The sequence below is a fragment of the Mustela nivalis genome, assembly GCF_964662115.1.
Source record: "Mustela nivalis genome assembly, chromosome: 7".
NCBI lineage: Eukaryota > Metazoa > Chordata > Mammalia > Carnivora > Mustelidae > Mustela > Mustela nivalis.
The window spans coordinates 67,334,362-67,349,192 of NC_139026.1; the positions used below are offsets into that span (position 1 = coordinate 67,334,362).

Genomic DNA, 14,831 nt, shown 5'->3' on the forward strand with positions numbered 1-14,831 from the left:
GGATAAAAACTTTTTGTTCAGCTTTCTTACCAAATTATGGCCCTGCAAATTATAGCCAATGCTGCGTGGAATAATTTTAAATATTAAGGATTTTTATAATGGGGTTTTATTATATCTAAAACCCAGATTAATCCAGTGACTTTCTGTCAGAGAGCTACTTTTAGTTAAAACTTCTTCAAAACGTCTTAGTTAATAGCAAAATTCTTAATTCTTAATTATGCAAATTTCTTAAGCAAATTCTTAATTAAGCAGAATTGTTAATTAAGCAATATTCTTAATGTTAACTCTCCAGCAAACTGGAGAGAGTGGGTATGGAGAGAGGGTGAGACTCCCGAAGGCTTAACTTTCTGTATCTCCATACTTTACAGCAGAATGCAGATTTTTAAAAAATACAATATTTTTTAAATCAGCAAAACCTTCACATTTTTATTTTCATGAAAAAAAGAAGACATGGTAAGTCTTTGATTTATATCTTCCAGTTGTTTAGAACATGGATATTTACAATTTGTACTAGAGTTCCCAAAATTATTGTTAGCTTATAATTTAGTATGGAAAAATGTTATCACAAGCATCATCTCCTTCAAATTAATTGAACTCATCCCCATACCCTAACAACCTTCTTGATAGTTTCCTTGACACAGCATTGCTACAGATAGGGTCCACATATGCCAAGGAAACATTGAGTGTCAGGGTAGCTTCCAGGCTCATTCAAAGTGTGTGCCTTTATTTCTTCCCTTGCATCCTTAATATTTAAGATGTTTGGAAATACAGCATTAATTGTGGTAGATTTCATCCCTACATCCAATCATCAGCAAACGCTGTATGCTTTACCTTCAACTCTTTTAACAGCTTCCCAGCTGCTCCCAGGGGCTCGGATTTCACTCTTTCCTCCTTACAGCCTAGTAATCAAGTGAGGTGTTGTTTTTTGTTTTAAAGATTTTATTTATTTATCTGAGAGAGAGAGAGTGAGAGAGCATGAGAGGGGAAGGGGTCAGAGGGAGAAGCAGACTCCCCGCATAGCTAGGAGCCCAATGCGGGACTCCATCCGGGGACTCGGGATCATGACTTGAGCCGAAGGCAGTGGCTTAACCAGCTGAGCCACCCAGGTGCCTAAGAGAAATTTTTTTTGAAGAGTAAGTCTGATCAATCTGATCAAGGCATGTCTGTCTGTCCCTTTATCACTCACAATAAAATTGGGTCCTCACAAGGGTGATTTGCTTGTTTCATTTGCTGGGTACTTCAATTTCAACTCCTATCACTCTCTCCCGGGCTCCCTGGACTCCATTCACACCAGCCGCCTCTGCTTTGCTTTACACACATTGACTCTGCTCCCATTTCAGGCTCTGCCTTTGCAGTACTCTAAGCCTAGAACATTCTTTCCCAGATCTCTCTGTACTAATGCTCTCCCTTTTCATTCAGATCTCTGGTCAATTATCCCTTCTCAGAGGTCTTCCTTAACCTAAATCCTAAACCCCATATATAGTAGTACCCCCTTCACTCACTGTCCCTTTATCCGTGCTTTCACATAACACTAGATATATTTTTAAGATGCATTTTATATAATCATATATTTGTCAATTGTCAGTCTTCCATCATTAAAAGAGAAATCGCCAAGAGTAGGGACTTTGTTCTTACTACTGGATTGGAAGGGTGTAGGACAACACCTGACATAAAACTAGGCATTTACCAATCATGGGAATGAATCTTTCATTTACATTCCTAAGCACTTTTTGCTTCACTTAGTTTTCCTCTCTTTTACTACTATTACAATTCCACCCAGGCTTTTAAGCAAAGATAGTTTTTATAAGTGGATACATGTTAATCATCATTACGAGGGATTGCTATAGGGGTCACTGTTTATTTATTTTAAATGTTTTTTTTTTTTTTAAAGATTTTATTTATTTATTTGAAAGACGGAGATCACAAGTAGGCAGACAGGCAGGCAGAGAGAGAGAGATAGGGAAGCAGGCTTCCTGCGGAGCAGGGAGCCCGATGCGGGGCTCGATCCCAGGACCCTGAGATCATGACCCGAGCCAAAGGCAGCAGCCCAAACAACTGAGCCACCCAGGCGCCCCTATTTTAAATGTTTTATTTGACAGGGCGGGTGAGAGAGCACAAGCAGACAGAGTAGTAGAGGGAGAGGCAGAAGCGGGGAGCCTGATGTGGGTCTCAATTCCAGGACCCTGAGATCATGACCTGAGTTGATGGCAGATGCTTAATCATCTGAGCCACCCAGGAACCTCAGGGGTCACTGTGTTTAACGCCTAGGGAAAGTGGACACTTCAAGCAAGTCCCAAAGTGAATCCTACCAAGAGTCTCTGTGCGCAGAAAAAGCAGCTGGGGAGGAGATGGGATCAAGGGCAGAGCTCATAGGAAGAGAGGGAATGAGGTTTTGTTTAGGGGTCCTGAATCGGACTGGTGCTGTCAGTGTAATTAATCCCATTCTGTAGTCTCACGGACCAGCTTATCCCCCACCCTGCCACCTCCCACCCAAGCAGTAAAAATACATTTTACACTTTACAGTTCTAGACTTATTAAACAATTAAAGACTTTTACTTAGCAAATCAAACTTCAAGGCTGACTTTATTCTCTCCTCTTATTTTTATTATTGAATAAATTAATTTTCCCTGCAATATGAGCAGGGTTTTTTCCCCCCCTGTTGTCATGACATTATATGCTTTGATCCAGGTGATTATTTTCTTGCAATGGAGGGTGGGGAGAGAAAAAAAAAAAAATCCCATGCTGGGATGATGCATGTGGATGAGCTCGCTGAAATACTTTTTCCTTTTTGCCTTACAGTCTCTTTGCCCACGTCCAGTTCAGAGGATGCTAATATAAACCTTGCCCACCTCTCTCAGCCCATCTTTCTTACTCAGACAGTTCCCCAGCAGCTTTCTGATGGGCACACACTCTTCTGTTTCCAGGACAAACTGTGCCACGGCCTTCCGTCCTGGCAACTGGCCCCGCACGGTCTCACTTTTGACACTGTCCAGGACTACTCCTCTGATGTCTTTGGGCTTACCTGGCACCCCAAAGATGATAAACAGGCCCAGTCAGTCATCTCCTATCAAGTGACAGAATTCTTCAAGCTTATCAAATCGACTTCTCTTCCTGGAAGACCCCCCTGCCCTGGATTCTGGAGGGGACATGTCACAGGGCTGAGATGCCACAGGAGGGAGGGAAGACATCTGCAGAGTTTGCACTGCCAGCTGAAGCCTGATCTGTTTGTCGGCTCCCCAGAAAGTCCAAATCCAGTCTGCCCCGAACAGTACAGCTTGGTGCTTGGTCATCTTGGTGGTGGTGAGCCATTCATCCACTCCCTTGTCTTGGCAGAAAGTGATGAAGTGGATTAAGAAGATCTCGTTCAGAGTGTTGGAAGCTGGGCACAGATTGCTCAGAGGATCTTCGAATCCAAGATACTCCCTCACTTTCCGAGCTGCATGGACTATAGCCTCGCTGACAACCTCACAGATGCTGGAATCCTCTTTGCTGTCCTTCGGAGGCAACTGTTGCGATGAGTTTTGCCCCATATTTCCTCTTCACCTGATCAATACTGCTTCTGGAGATCGAACGTATGAAGCTCATGCAGAATGACTTCTTCGGAGAAGTTTTACGGTGTTTTACAGTGAAGTCATGTCTGGTAATGCAGTCCCAGTTTTCTGACTCAGCATTGACGTGGCGTAGCTGAGCACATAGACACACAGCTAAACAAACATGCCCGGTCTCTCTGTTTGCCAATGAGGTGTGTTGTATTCACACATTCCTGCTGGTTTATTAAGTTAGAGATGATTAACTCTCACCAAAACATCTGTTCTTCTCTAGCGATGTTCACTCCACTTCTAATATTGGGCAATCTCTTCCAAGATAGGTTTCCGCTTTTCAAATTTTACTTAAAGACAGTATTTAGTTCTTTAAAGGAATATACATCTCCTTCTAAAACAAACTTCTTCAACTTTGATGGCGAGTCATTTCCCTTTGCTTTTCTAATAACCCCTCTGCTAGGATTCCTTACGCCTCACCCAGTCCAGCTGCCTATTTCCTTTTGTACAGAAATTCCTCAGAGCCCTCAAATTTCTACCTGTCGATATATGCTATAACCCTCCCCCATGAAATTTATGGGAGTTTGCAAATGATAAAGCATCTGTGTCACTGTTCTAATAGGTCAGAAATAAAGCCTACTGGGTATTCTGCACAAAGGAAAATAAAGTCACAGAGCATAAAAACAGGAGACAATTATCAACTGACTTTATTTCTTTTCATATGTTAAAACCAGCAGTGCACAATGTTTTGTAAATAAAATATATCTAATCAAAAATAAATTTAACTTTATCACATATCATCAGTTATGTTACACTGCCCTGAATAAAGAATATTTGGCATCTCTAACAGTCTTCTGGCATATTTTTTTTAACCAGGTTTGAATAAGAAATTGTTTTTCAAATGGTGACATATGTTCACATTAAAAAAAATACTAGTATGTAAGAGTCCAATACAGTTACCAGACAATGAATAGTAGAGAGTAAAAGATTATTATTAGCATCAGATCATTTTAGTCACGAATAAACAGTAATTTGGTATTATAGGCCCTTGCTGAAAAGCTTGGTAACCTGCTAAGAACTTGCAAGATCACACCACTGATATTCAAATAGAATTTATAAGCAAATCCATGGGCACATACTGAACTGCCTCTCCCCACACCAATTTGTGACGTCTTTACCATGTTGGCTATCATGGGAAGTGTAGTAGTGAATAAAAAATAGGTTATTTTTTCGACTACCCCTAAAAATAATGATAAACACAGTAAGTTTTTGCCACCGCTATTTCCTTTAGAAATAAATGTCATCTGGGCCCTGTGCTAAAAACATGAATTACGTTTTCTCATCAATATATAGCCATTCTAAAACTCATTGTGCAGCCTCAGCGTTACTGAACTCTGAGACGAAATGTTCAGATGCATATTCAGCTTAACATAAAAAAATCCCATCCACTGATAGCCTGAGAAATATACAATTAATAACAGTAGGTAGATGGTTAGTATTTTGATGTCATGAGATACTCAGCAAGAAGGAAAATAAGCAGCTTAATACTGTGAAGGTTTTTGTTTGGGTCTGATTTCTTCAGAAATTTCTACAAATTTGGGGGGGAACTTCTGAATTCATTTGAGTTAATAGTATTCAAATGTCCCTGGTGTTCTTCCTTTTGAGGCTAAAGGATCCAAGATGAAGGCTGAAACTTTCAACTCTTCAACAATTAACTGGGTGATGTGTCATCAGAGAAGGGGCATTTCATATACCCTAATTTAGTTGGGATGATCAATATTAACTCATTTTTAATATCATTAAAATTCAGCTTGGAGAAGGAGAGATCATCCCAACCTTTCGAGGACCACTTGGTATATGACTGTTTGGAGCACTGCATTTGCTTTTCATCATCTCCTGTATGTCACAAAATAAAAGTTCTATTTTCTATGTACTAAATATATACACGTATTTAGAAAAATATATAAAATAGGACAAGAGGTGGCAAGTGGAGGTGGCCGCTGGCATTTAGCAGGCACGTGGAACACTTGAGGAAATTCCACATACGGATTTTGAAAGCATGTGATGTCCTATGCTGACAGCTACAGTGTTGTCACACTGACGTGACGAGATCATCCACGCACTGCTTCCTGATCCCCAAATCCTGGGTACTGTTGAATGGGAACGTGAAACGCTACAGTAAAACACTCATATTAAATGCAACACTTTAAATATATCACAGATTTTTACATTAAATAGAGGACAGACCACTACACTCTCATTCACCAGTGTCTCATTTTTCATGGCGTCTTCGGAATAGGCACACGCTGTCCCCCGCAACCCAGGCCTCCGTGTCCATTTCCGAGAAGGTGGAATGATCAATTGTATATAATCTGTTGTTTGTTCTAGATTCTTTGAGTTGTTTGAAAAATCAGGTGGAGGAAAGCCAAGGGGCTCCTCATGCTCGTCCAAGTGCTCAGATTAAACATTGGAGTCCTCGTCAGTGATGCTGGCACTGGGGAAACGGGCGGCAAAATCCCGAAACATGTCGTCCTCCTTTAACTTGCGCTGGAAAACAAGGGGATGGGGTCATGAAACAGGAAGCAGGAAACGACAGGAAACGACACACGCTCCGTTAAAACATGCAGTCCTTTGGGGTTATTTTAAATATCTTTTTAGAATAACATTTTTATTTTAAACTTCTTCTCATTTTTAAAGATTTTATTTTTAAGTAATCTCTACCCCCAACGTAGGGCTCGAAGTCACAACCCCATCAAGAATCGCACGCTCCACCAACGGAGCCAGCCAGGTGCCCCTGTAGAATAACATTTTAACTTCGTTTTACAGACTTACCGTTAGATTGTTGATGCCTTCGGTGAACACCCGTATCTGTCTCACTGTGTCTTCTGAATCCTCCATCTGTAAAGAACACACCCATCATGTGACCTACTCGGTTGCATCATTTCAAAGAAAGGACAGCAAAATGAGAAGTCGAAGAAGAAATAATGCAAGTGATATGAAACGGGCTGGGAGCAACAGAACACTTCTGGGGATACCTCCTTTCGTTACAGCAACCAGAGGCTAAGAATGAGCCAAAATGTCCCTTTACTGGCACCTCTAGCCTAATGCTCTGATATTGATAATGACATCAAAGGATTGGTGACTAGGGGGCAATACTCAAATCCAGGACTTTGCATTGAAAAAGACTACATGAGCTGTGTATTTCCACTTGACTTAATACACAGATTTCCATAACCCAGAGACAGTATAACATCAGTGAGCAGCCCAGCCTGGCAGCTTGGAAGCCCAGGTCTTCAAGCTGCTCTTCTATCTCAGGTGAGTTACTCAGCCTCTCCGTGCCTCGGTTTCCTTCCCCCTACACTGAGGATGACAAGGCTCTGTCAGTGAAAGCTGACATACGTTAACTGCTGAGGATAGTGCCTGGGACATAGCAAGCAACTGGGAAGCTATTGACTATTATTTTCTTATTATATTTTCAGATATTAGAGAAAAAACTGATTAGTAGACACAGTGCATCAAGTTTCCATTTAGTGTTTCATGGCTGGAGGAACTTGAAAGAAAACAGGCATGTCCTATTGCCTTTACCTGCTCCAACCAGTCCAAATCATCTTCGTCATACAGACGCGTGTCCAATCCAGGTTTAAATCCCTTCTTAGAGGTACTTCCTGATGGATGTCCCAGTTCCATAGGGCAAATATATTTTTCCCTATCTTCCTGTCTCTTCCTTCTCAGTTTCCAAAAATTGCCGAAGGTAAGTTTCCTTGGCTTTAAAAGAAAAGCAAACATCCAGGGATTTAATAAAACTCATATGGCAGAGAATTGAGAATATGCATGATTCAAATATTCACTCCATTTACAGAGAAAAGCAATTGGATGATTAAATTGGTGTGACAAAAATAAAAGCACCCTGTGTGTGTATGATTGATGTGCCCAAATATAATAAATGATCCAGATTATGAATCTCAGAAGATTAAGCTTGTTCTACTTATTCACCCCAATTAGCTGCGCAGTCACGGTGATATGCAAAAAACTGCCAAGAGCCTTAGTTTTTGATTAAACAGGACTTAATGCAATGATATTTCTCAGGGATGAATCCAGTTTTGCAAGGTTTTACCATCTCAGATCAGGAAAAGAGAATGGTCCTAAATGTGTTTTCTATTTTTTTTTTTTTAAAGATTTTATTTATTTATTTGACAGAGAGAAATCACAAGTAGATGGAGAGGCAGGAGAGAGGGAAGCAGGCTCTCCGCTGAGCAGAGCGCCCGATGCGGGACTCGATCCCAGGACTCTGAGATCATGACCTGAGCTGAAGGCAGCGGCTTAACCCACTGAGCCACCCAGGCGCCCCTAACTGTGTTTTCTTTTCAGGGGAAGCTAGGATTATCCTGTATGCCGGCTATGCTTCCATAACAGAACTGAGGTTGCTAAAGGAATCCTCGCTTGTTTGGAGAGAGAATTTCTAATGATACTTGGAAGAGAAACTCCATCTGAGTCACTGCATAGTCCCTGAGACTATCAGTTCAGCAGACGGTGATCAGGCTGATGGTGAGAATTTAAATAGAACAGAGTCTTTGAGAAGTTTCAAATCTGGCAGATCTCTTAAGAGAGAAAGGGAGCTAATGAGAAAGTGTCAGGCAGGTAGAGGAGGTAAAAGAGAGAGAGAGAGAGAAATATCTATATTTCTATATATAAAGAAATTAGTACAAATTTGCAGAAGAGCTGATAAACTCTATCTCCACATTAAGTTGGTTGAGATAACAGACTCATAAGAGTTCACAGAGAAATGATTAAAAAGAAGAAAATGTAATCTGAATTTGGTATGACCCATGAATCTGGGTATACCCAGAAACAGCCATTCTCTGTTGGTCTACCTTGAGTCATTTCTTAAGTATCTTTTTCTAACTTGCAAGATTGGTTCATTGCAAGCCAGACAAGTTGAATCTGTGTGAGAAATCTTCCTCTTCTGCTGGATTTATCCATAGAACAACTGCAATCAATGTTTGAGCCCAAGTCATGGACTCTGCATTGGCAATACATTGACTGCATCCCAACGTCATCCTCTTCATCACTGTTAACTCTAATAGAATAAATGTGAGCAAAGGTTCCCCCAGAAAGACACTTGCAAAAATGCATTTTCTTAATTACTCTTAAAGATGCACAGACCATTAACCCATCCACAAGACTCAGGAAACTCCAGAAAATGGGACAGTCAGGTCAAAACCAAGCCCCAGCTTTAGTTTTTGCTTTAACCAGTTATTAGAAGACAGAAGCCTAAACCAACCTTCACTTTGGCCTTGGCTGTCAGGAGTACATAATCTGGTAACTCCATGGCATCACGCTTTTGGTGCTGGGCCTCGGCCCCGATCAGAAGGTTGAAATGAGTAGCCAAATGTCTTCGCAAGAGGGTCTTACTTGGTGGGATGTTCAATAGCTGAGCCATTGTTTCTACATTAAAACGAGGTTCTAGAACCTATAAAAAAAAAAAAGTCATTTAAGGCACTGTGTATCATGCATGTCTGCCCTGCGCTTTGTAATTGGCAAAGTTCCTTCATTTAGTCATCACCAATGATCCCGCAAAAGCCCAGAGAGACCGAGCATGGACTTTGATTTTCAAGCTATAGATCTTTATTTTGCCTAAGCCAGTGAGAAGTAGAGCCGTTCCCAACATCCATGCATTCCAAAGTTAGGGCTTGTAGCTCCCCAAAGTGGAGCCTTTGGAAGGCGACTCCTTATATCACTGTGCAGAAATAGAATCTGGATGTGGCAGGTGTTTCACGCCTTTGGTGCTGCGCCTCACATGAGAACCAGTGGCCAGATGGTCACATAAGATAAGAGACAATGGATTGAAATCTGATCTAACCCTACATGATACAAATACATGATGGGGAAAAATACTCGGAAAGTAAAGACTCCCTAGAAATGGTTACAGGAGGGCTCAGTTTGATGGTGCTAGGATTATGACAAGCAAACTGATAATGTCCTAACTCATTTGACTGATGGAAACAAAATGAGAAGTCAGTTTTTCAATTAAAAGAGAGTTTTACCATGAGCCCACCATGGACACCACTGCCTCTGAGATTGGGGGCATATTCTGCCAAGTCCACGGAGCGCAGCCACTCCATCACCCGGTGATTGGTCCACTGCTGAACTTCGGACGGGGTGACGCTGTTCTGTGAGAACAAACAACCACCAGGAGCTTCAGTCATGAGAGACTGTGGGCTCTGAGAAACACACAGAGGGTTTTGGAGGGGAGGGGGGTAGGGGGTTGGGTAAGCCTGGTGGTGGGTATTAAGGAGGGCACGTATTGCATGGAACACTGGGTGTGGTGCATAAACAATGAAATCTGGAACATTTTATTTTTTATGAAAAAAGTAAAACAAAATAAAAGGAGCGTTAGTCCATTGACTGTGGGATCCCAAACACTCAAACTGCACCTTCTACAAAGTCTGCCTTCTAGAGCACAATTCCCTCGACATCCCACTAAGTATTTACAGAAAAGGTGAAAAGGGGTCTGCTAATCTCAGTTTTGTTTTGAGGCATCCGTGCCAGTGTTCCAAGCTTTTTTCACAAACTCATGAAGCAGTGCTTTAGGAAAACAAGTCTCTAGAGTGATATTTAACTCTGTGGCTTAAGGAGGCAAGAAAATAAGAGACACCTGAGAAAAGGAGGGAGGGAAATTAAAACACAATCTTTGTGGTTACACAGGTAGACCCATCACAATGGGGGGGATATAGGAAAATAAAGCCCGAGAAGGTAATGAGGCTGGACTTGAGGCTCTGAGGATGGCAGAAGCCTTCCCTGCCGGCCCATGAAGACTCGTGTGTCTGTTTTGCCCGCACAGCTGTCCCGTGCATGGAGAGCGCATGCAGCGGGAATCTCAACCTCAGGTGCTACCTCGTCAGACGGCCGCCTCCCCAAACAGTTCGGTTCAAAGTTATTGATCCTCAGGACCTGGATAGCCCTTTTGATACTGAGATGATGTAGCACACTCACGACCTTCAAAGACAGTAAGTCATCCTGAAAAAAAAAACAAAACAAAACAACAACAAAAAGAGGAGTTCACTGAGCTGGCCTAGAGCAGGAGGACCTTCTCAGGGAAATTTCAGAAAACAAGTAAAACTAGGAAACCCCTCTACCAACAGGCCTCGAGTGCTTGTATTTTCAAACCCTTTATTTGGTAACAGAACACTTTTTTTCCTGTTCCCAACAAAATCCTCTCCAGGACCCCAAATTAAAAACAACCACCAAAAAATTAGTGTTGTATCAACAGAAGCCAAGTTTCACCTGTTTCTCTTCCGGACACTTTGAAACAGGATCGTGAGACCCCACAGCTCTGTAGAGCACAGTTGGAAAGGAATTGGCTGGGTTACACTTTGATTTGGTGTGATAAAGCAAAGAGTTAAGAGCCCATGATGTTCAGTAAGGACAGCAGAACTAGGTTTGCTGAACTAAGGCACATCACCATTTGGGAGAAAATCAGAAAAGTATCTCTGTTATAGTATTCCCCAAGCCTCAAGGAATCTCTAGTTCTTGATTATTATGCTCTATCCAGCAGAGTCTGTGATCGATGAGAAGGTTTTGGTGAGAGTTAAAGAGAAAGGAGACATGAAGAAGTTATTAGTAGCAACATGTATCACCATCAGTTCCTTCCAGGTGTAACTTTCCTGTCTGTGGTTATTGGGAACATTTCAAACATACCAAACACACCAAAACAAATTATTTCAGAAGGTGATGTGGAGGGCAGTGTCAAGATAAGCACCAGTCTATTTCCAAACACACCAAGAAAATAAAACAAGAAAAATATCCATTTTAGACACACCTTACTGATAAACACATTTGTTGGTGGTGGGGGGGGGTGATAATCTATTATAGAAATAGTTTTTAAATAAAAATATTGGACAATCAGCTTAAATTCTTAAAGCTACTCAGCAAAATTATTTCCTGAATTTTTTTTGGATCAATTTCTTTAAGGCACTTCCTTATGGTAAGTTAGAAGGCATTCAACACATTTTAATCTAAGATTGAGACACCCATTCAAAACATTTCCACGTGGGTCAGTTTCAACTAATTCAAGTTTTTCAGATTTAAAAAAATCTAAATACGTGATTACAATGTAAATACAATGCAAATTATTTTAGCTTGAGACATTTTTTTTAGAGGGCTGTTTTAAATCAAAACAGATACTATTTTTAGATTTTTTAACAAATCTTTTGTTTTTTTAAAGATTTTTATTTATTTATTTGACAGAGCAAGATCACAAGTAGGCAGAGAGGCAGGCAGAGAGAGAGAGAGGAGGAAGCAGGCTCCCTGCTAAGCAGAGCCCGACGCCGGACTCAATCCCAGGACCCTGAGATCATGACCTGAGCCGAAGGCAGGGGTTTAGCCCACTGAGCCACCCAGGTGCCGCCGCCTTCTTCTTCTTTTTTTTTTTTTATTTGACAGAGAGAGAGAGATCATAAGTGGGAGAGAGGCAGGCATAGAGAGAGAGGGAGAGGCAGGCTCCCTGCTAAACAGAGAGCCTGATGCAGGGCTCGATCCCAGGACCCTGAGATCATGACCTGAGCCGAAGGCAGGGGCTTAACCCACTGAGCCACCCAGGTGCCCCTAAAAAAATCTTTTAGGTAATTTTAATTTACCAAAGAGTTGCCAAAGAAGAGATAATAGTTCCATATATCCTTCACTCAGCTTTCCCTAATGGTTAACACCTTCTATAACCATAATGTAGTCATCAAAACTGAGGAATTAACATAAACAAAAAAATGGTAATTAAAACTACAGACTTTACTCAGATTTCACCAGCTTTTCCACTAGGTCCTTTCTCTATTCCAGGATCCAGCCCAGGATATCATGTTCAAATAGGTATTTTTGTGACTCAGAACTTTTGAGGTCTAATTGTCTAAGATGATTTACTCTTTTATAGTCACAAAATTTATGTGCACTTTTCTTGTGGTTTTAAGCCTGAATCTACTCATGTTCGTGCAGAAGCATACCTACCTAGACAAGCAGGCAAGTATTTACTGAATTTGTTGCAGGCTGAGCTATTAAGAGGAGGAATCTGGAAACATCTTGGGTTCAAACACCCTGTGACTTCTGACTACTTTCTGGCTGTGGAAACTTGGTTGAACTACCCCATTTCTCAAGTTTCTCATTCCCTCACCTAAACACTGGGGGATAACAAGAATGTCACCTCAAGGCTTGCTGAAACTGGAGTATTCATAGGAGTACGGAGCTTGGAAGAGTGTCTGGCACACAGTATACATGCAATGTGCCACGCGCTCGTGTTATTACAAGCAGGTGCCCACCAAGGTACGGACTTTGGTTCAATGACAGAGAAGAAAATGAATCCCATGAAAGGTACCCCACAATTCTGACATTGAAAAATAAGCTGTTTGAAATTTTCAACAACTTTTTTTTAAAAAACGATTTATTTATTTGACAGACAGAGATCACAAGTAGGCAGGGAGGCAGGCAGAGAGAGAGAGGAGGAAGCAGGCTCCCTGCTGAGCAGAGAGCCCGATGCGGGGCTCAATCCCAGGACCCTGAGATCATGGTCTGAGCTGAAGGCGGAGGCTTAACGCACTGAGCCACCCAGATGCCCCAAATTTTCAACAAACTTAAAGAAGATACTTCTCGGGGTTGGTTCCAGAGCGTAGCTCACAAAAGGCCTTTTAAAGAAAAGAATCTAAAGCAGCAGTGCACTAACAGGACTGCGGAATCTAGAACAAGTTCTCCTGGAAACCGTCTCTTCCACTGTTGTAAAGTCCTTCTACCTCTTAGATGGAAGGATAAAAATACGGAACAGTAATGCAGGAATCAGAGAGTCCACCTCAGTCTACTTCTTGCCTCTGCGATTACTCCCCTAGTGGAACGGGGCTAAAGAGAGAAAGGAGGCAGGTTTTGGGTAACATTCTCCAAAGCAGAAGGGAGGAGAGGAGACGGGTCTCTAGATGTCAGGTCAAAAGGGTGGTCTCTTCTGAGCAGTCACTGCATATAGGAATGTGTAACTCAGAAACCCCCAGGGCTTCGACACTCTACACTCTATTTTTTAAACATCGTTAGGAGAGGGGCGCCTTGGTGGCTCAGTCAGTTAAGTGGCTGCCTTCGGCTCAGGTCATGATCCCAGAGTCCCGGGACCAAACCTCACATCAGGCTCCCTTCTAAGTGAAAGTCTCCTCCTCTCTCTGACCCTCTCCGGGCTCGTGCTCTATCTCACCCTCTCTCTCAAATAAATGAATAAAATCTAAAATAAAATAAAACAAAGCATCTTCATAACATATAATTCGCATATAAAATTATGCGAAAATTTACCCCTTCAAAGCGTGCACTTCAGGGTCTACATTGTCGAATATACATAAAACCATCTTCCTGGAGAGCTGAGTTTAGATTAGCCTTCATACAGCTTAAATCCAAGTTTTAAATTTCCCAACGATACTGCAATCACCAAATCCTCTGACTTCAACTTAACAGAAACTCTTCTGGCTCTTCTCAAGTTAAGGCAACACCCTGAAACTCTGGTGGAATCATTGTGAAAACAATGTATTTTGCTCACTATTTCTGTGTCTTTCCAGAGAAAAGCAATTTGACACTCCCCTTCCCCAACTCCCAGGAGCCAATCACTTACAAGAGTCATGTAATGGAGCATTCGACCATCTACCCGTCCTTCGTCAAACTGGGTCTTGTACTGGGGGAGACCAATGTCATCCAACCACCCTACAGGAGAGAAATCGGTGTTGTTAGTAAGCCATGCAACACCTGTACTTGTGATTCAAAAGAAAAAGCAGCTTCATTCATTTATTCATTCATTCAGTCAGTCACTCATTTACTCATTCATAAATGAGTGAATTTAAAAATCTCTTACTAGTAACCCAGTTGAAATCCAGCTTTCCATGGTTGGTTTCTTCTTCAGACCCCACGGCTTGCAGTGCCAGCTGGAGCTTCTTTCGATGAAGTGAACGCTTAATCCCAAGTTCCTGAAATAATAAGCAGAAACACTGGTTTGACCATTCTGTCACTATGGGCTAGATGCCACTGGCAAAAGATGCCAGCTCCCCCCAAACGAAGCCAGTGTTAAAGACCCGACAATCCTGTTCAGTCAGCATGCCAAGTCAAGTTGGTGAAATGTTGCTGAACAAAAGGCCCCTAGAAAGCCAAGACCACAGCAACTAGTTTAGTGGGATGTTCCATTCCCTAGTAGGCTCCTTCCTCAGCAAGACTGGAATTCTATTCTTTCTGTACAAAAGGTTAAACAATTAGGAAATATGTTAAATAATTTGACGTAAGATGTAGGGCTCT

General features: G+C 41.8%; 1 protein-coding gene and 1 pseudogene across 2 annotated transcripts in view; both read right to left on the bottom strand.

Moving 5' to 3' along the window:
• Positions 1-2,773: 2,773 nt before the first annotated feature.
• LOC309868368 (rab15 effector protein pseudogene) lies at positions 2,774-3,532 on the bottom strand (annotated as a pseudogene). The gene has a single exon. The product of its transcript is annotated as a rab15 effector protein pseudogene (transcript).
• A 6,635-nt stretch (positions 3,533-10,167) lies between these two features.
• LOC309870267 (liprin-beta-1-like) overlaps positions 10,168-14,831 on the bottom strand; it is a gene marked incomplete at both ends in the record, with an annotated part of 44,466 nt that continues 39,802 nt past the window's right edge. Inside the window, 4 exons of the mRNA XM_082742448.1 lie at positions 10,168-10,194; positions 10,434-10,556; positions 14,161-14,249; positions 14,398-14,509. Of these exons, the coding sequence (XP_082598574.1) occupies positions 10,168-10,194; positions 10,434-10,556; positions 14,161-14,249; positions 14,398-14,509 (351 nt within the window). The remainder of the gene's footprint in view (positions 10,195-10,433; positions 10,557-14,160; positions 14,250-14,397; positions 14,510-14,831) is intronic.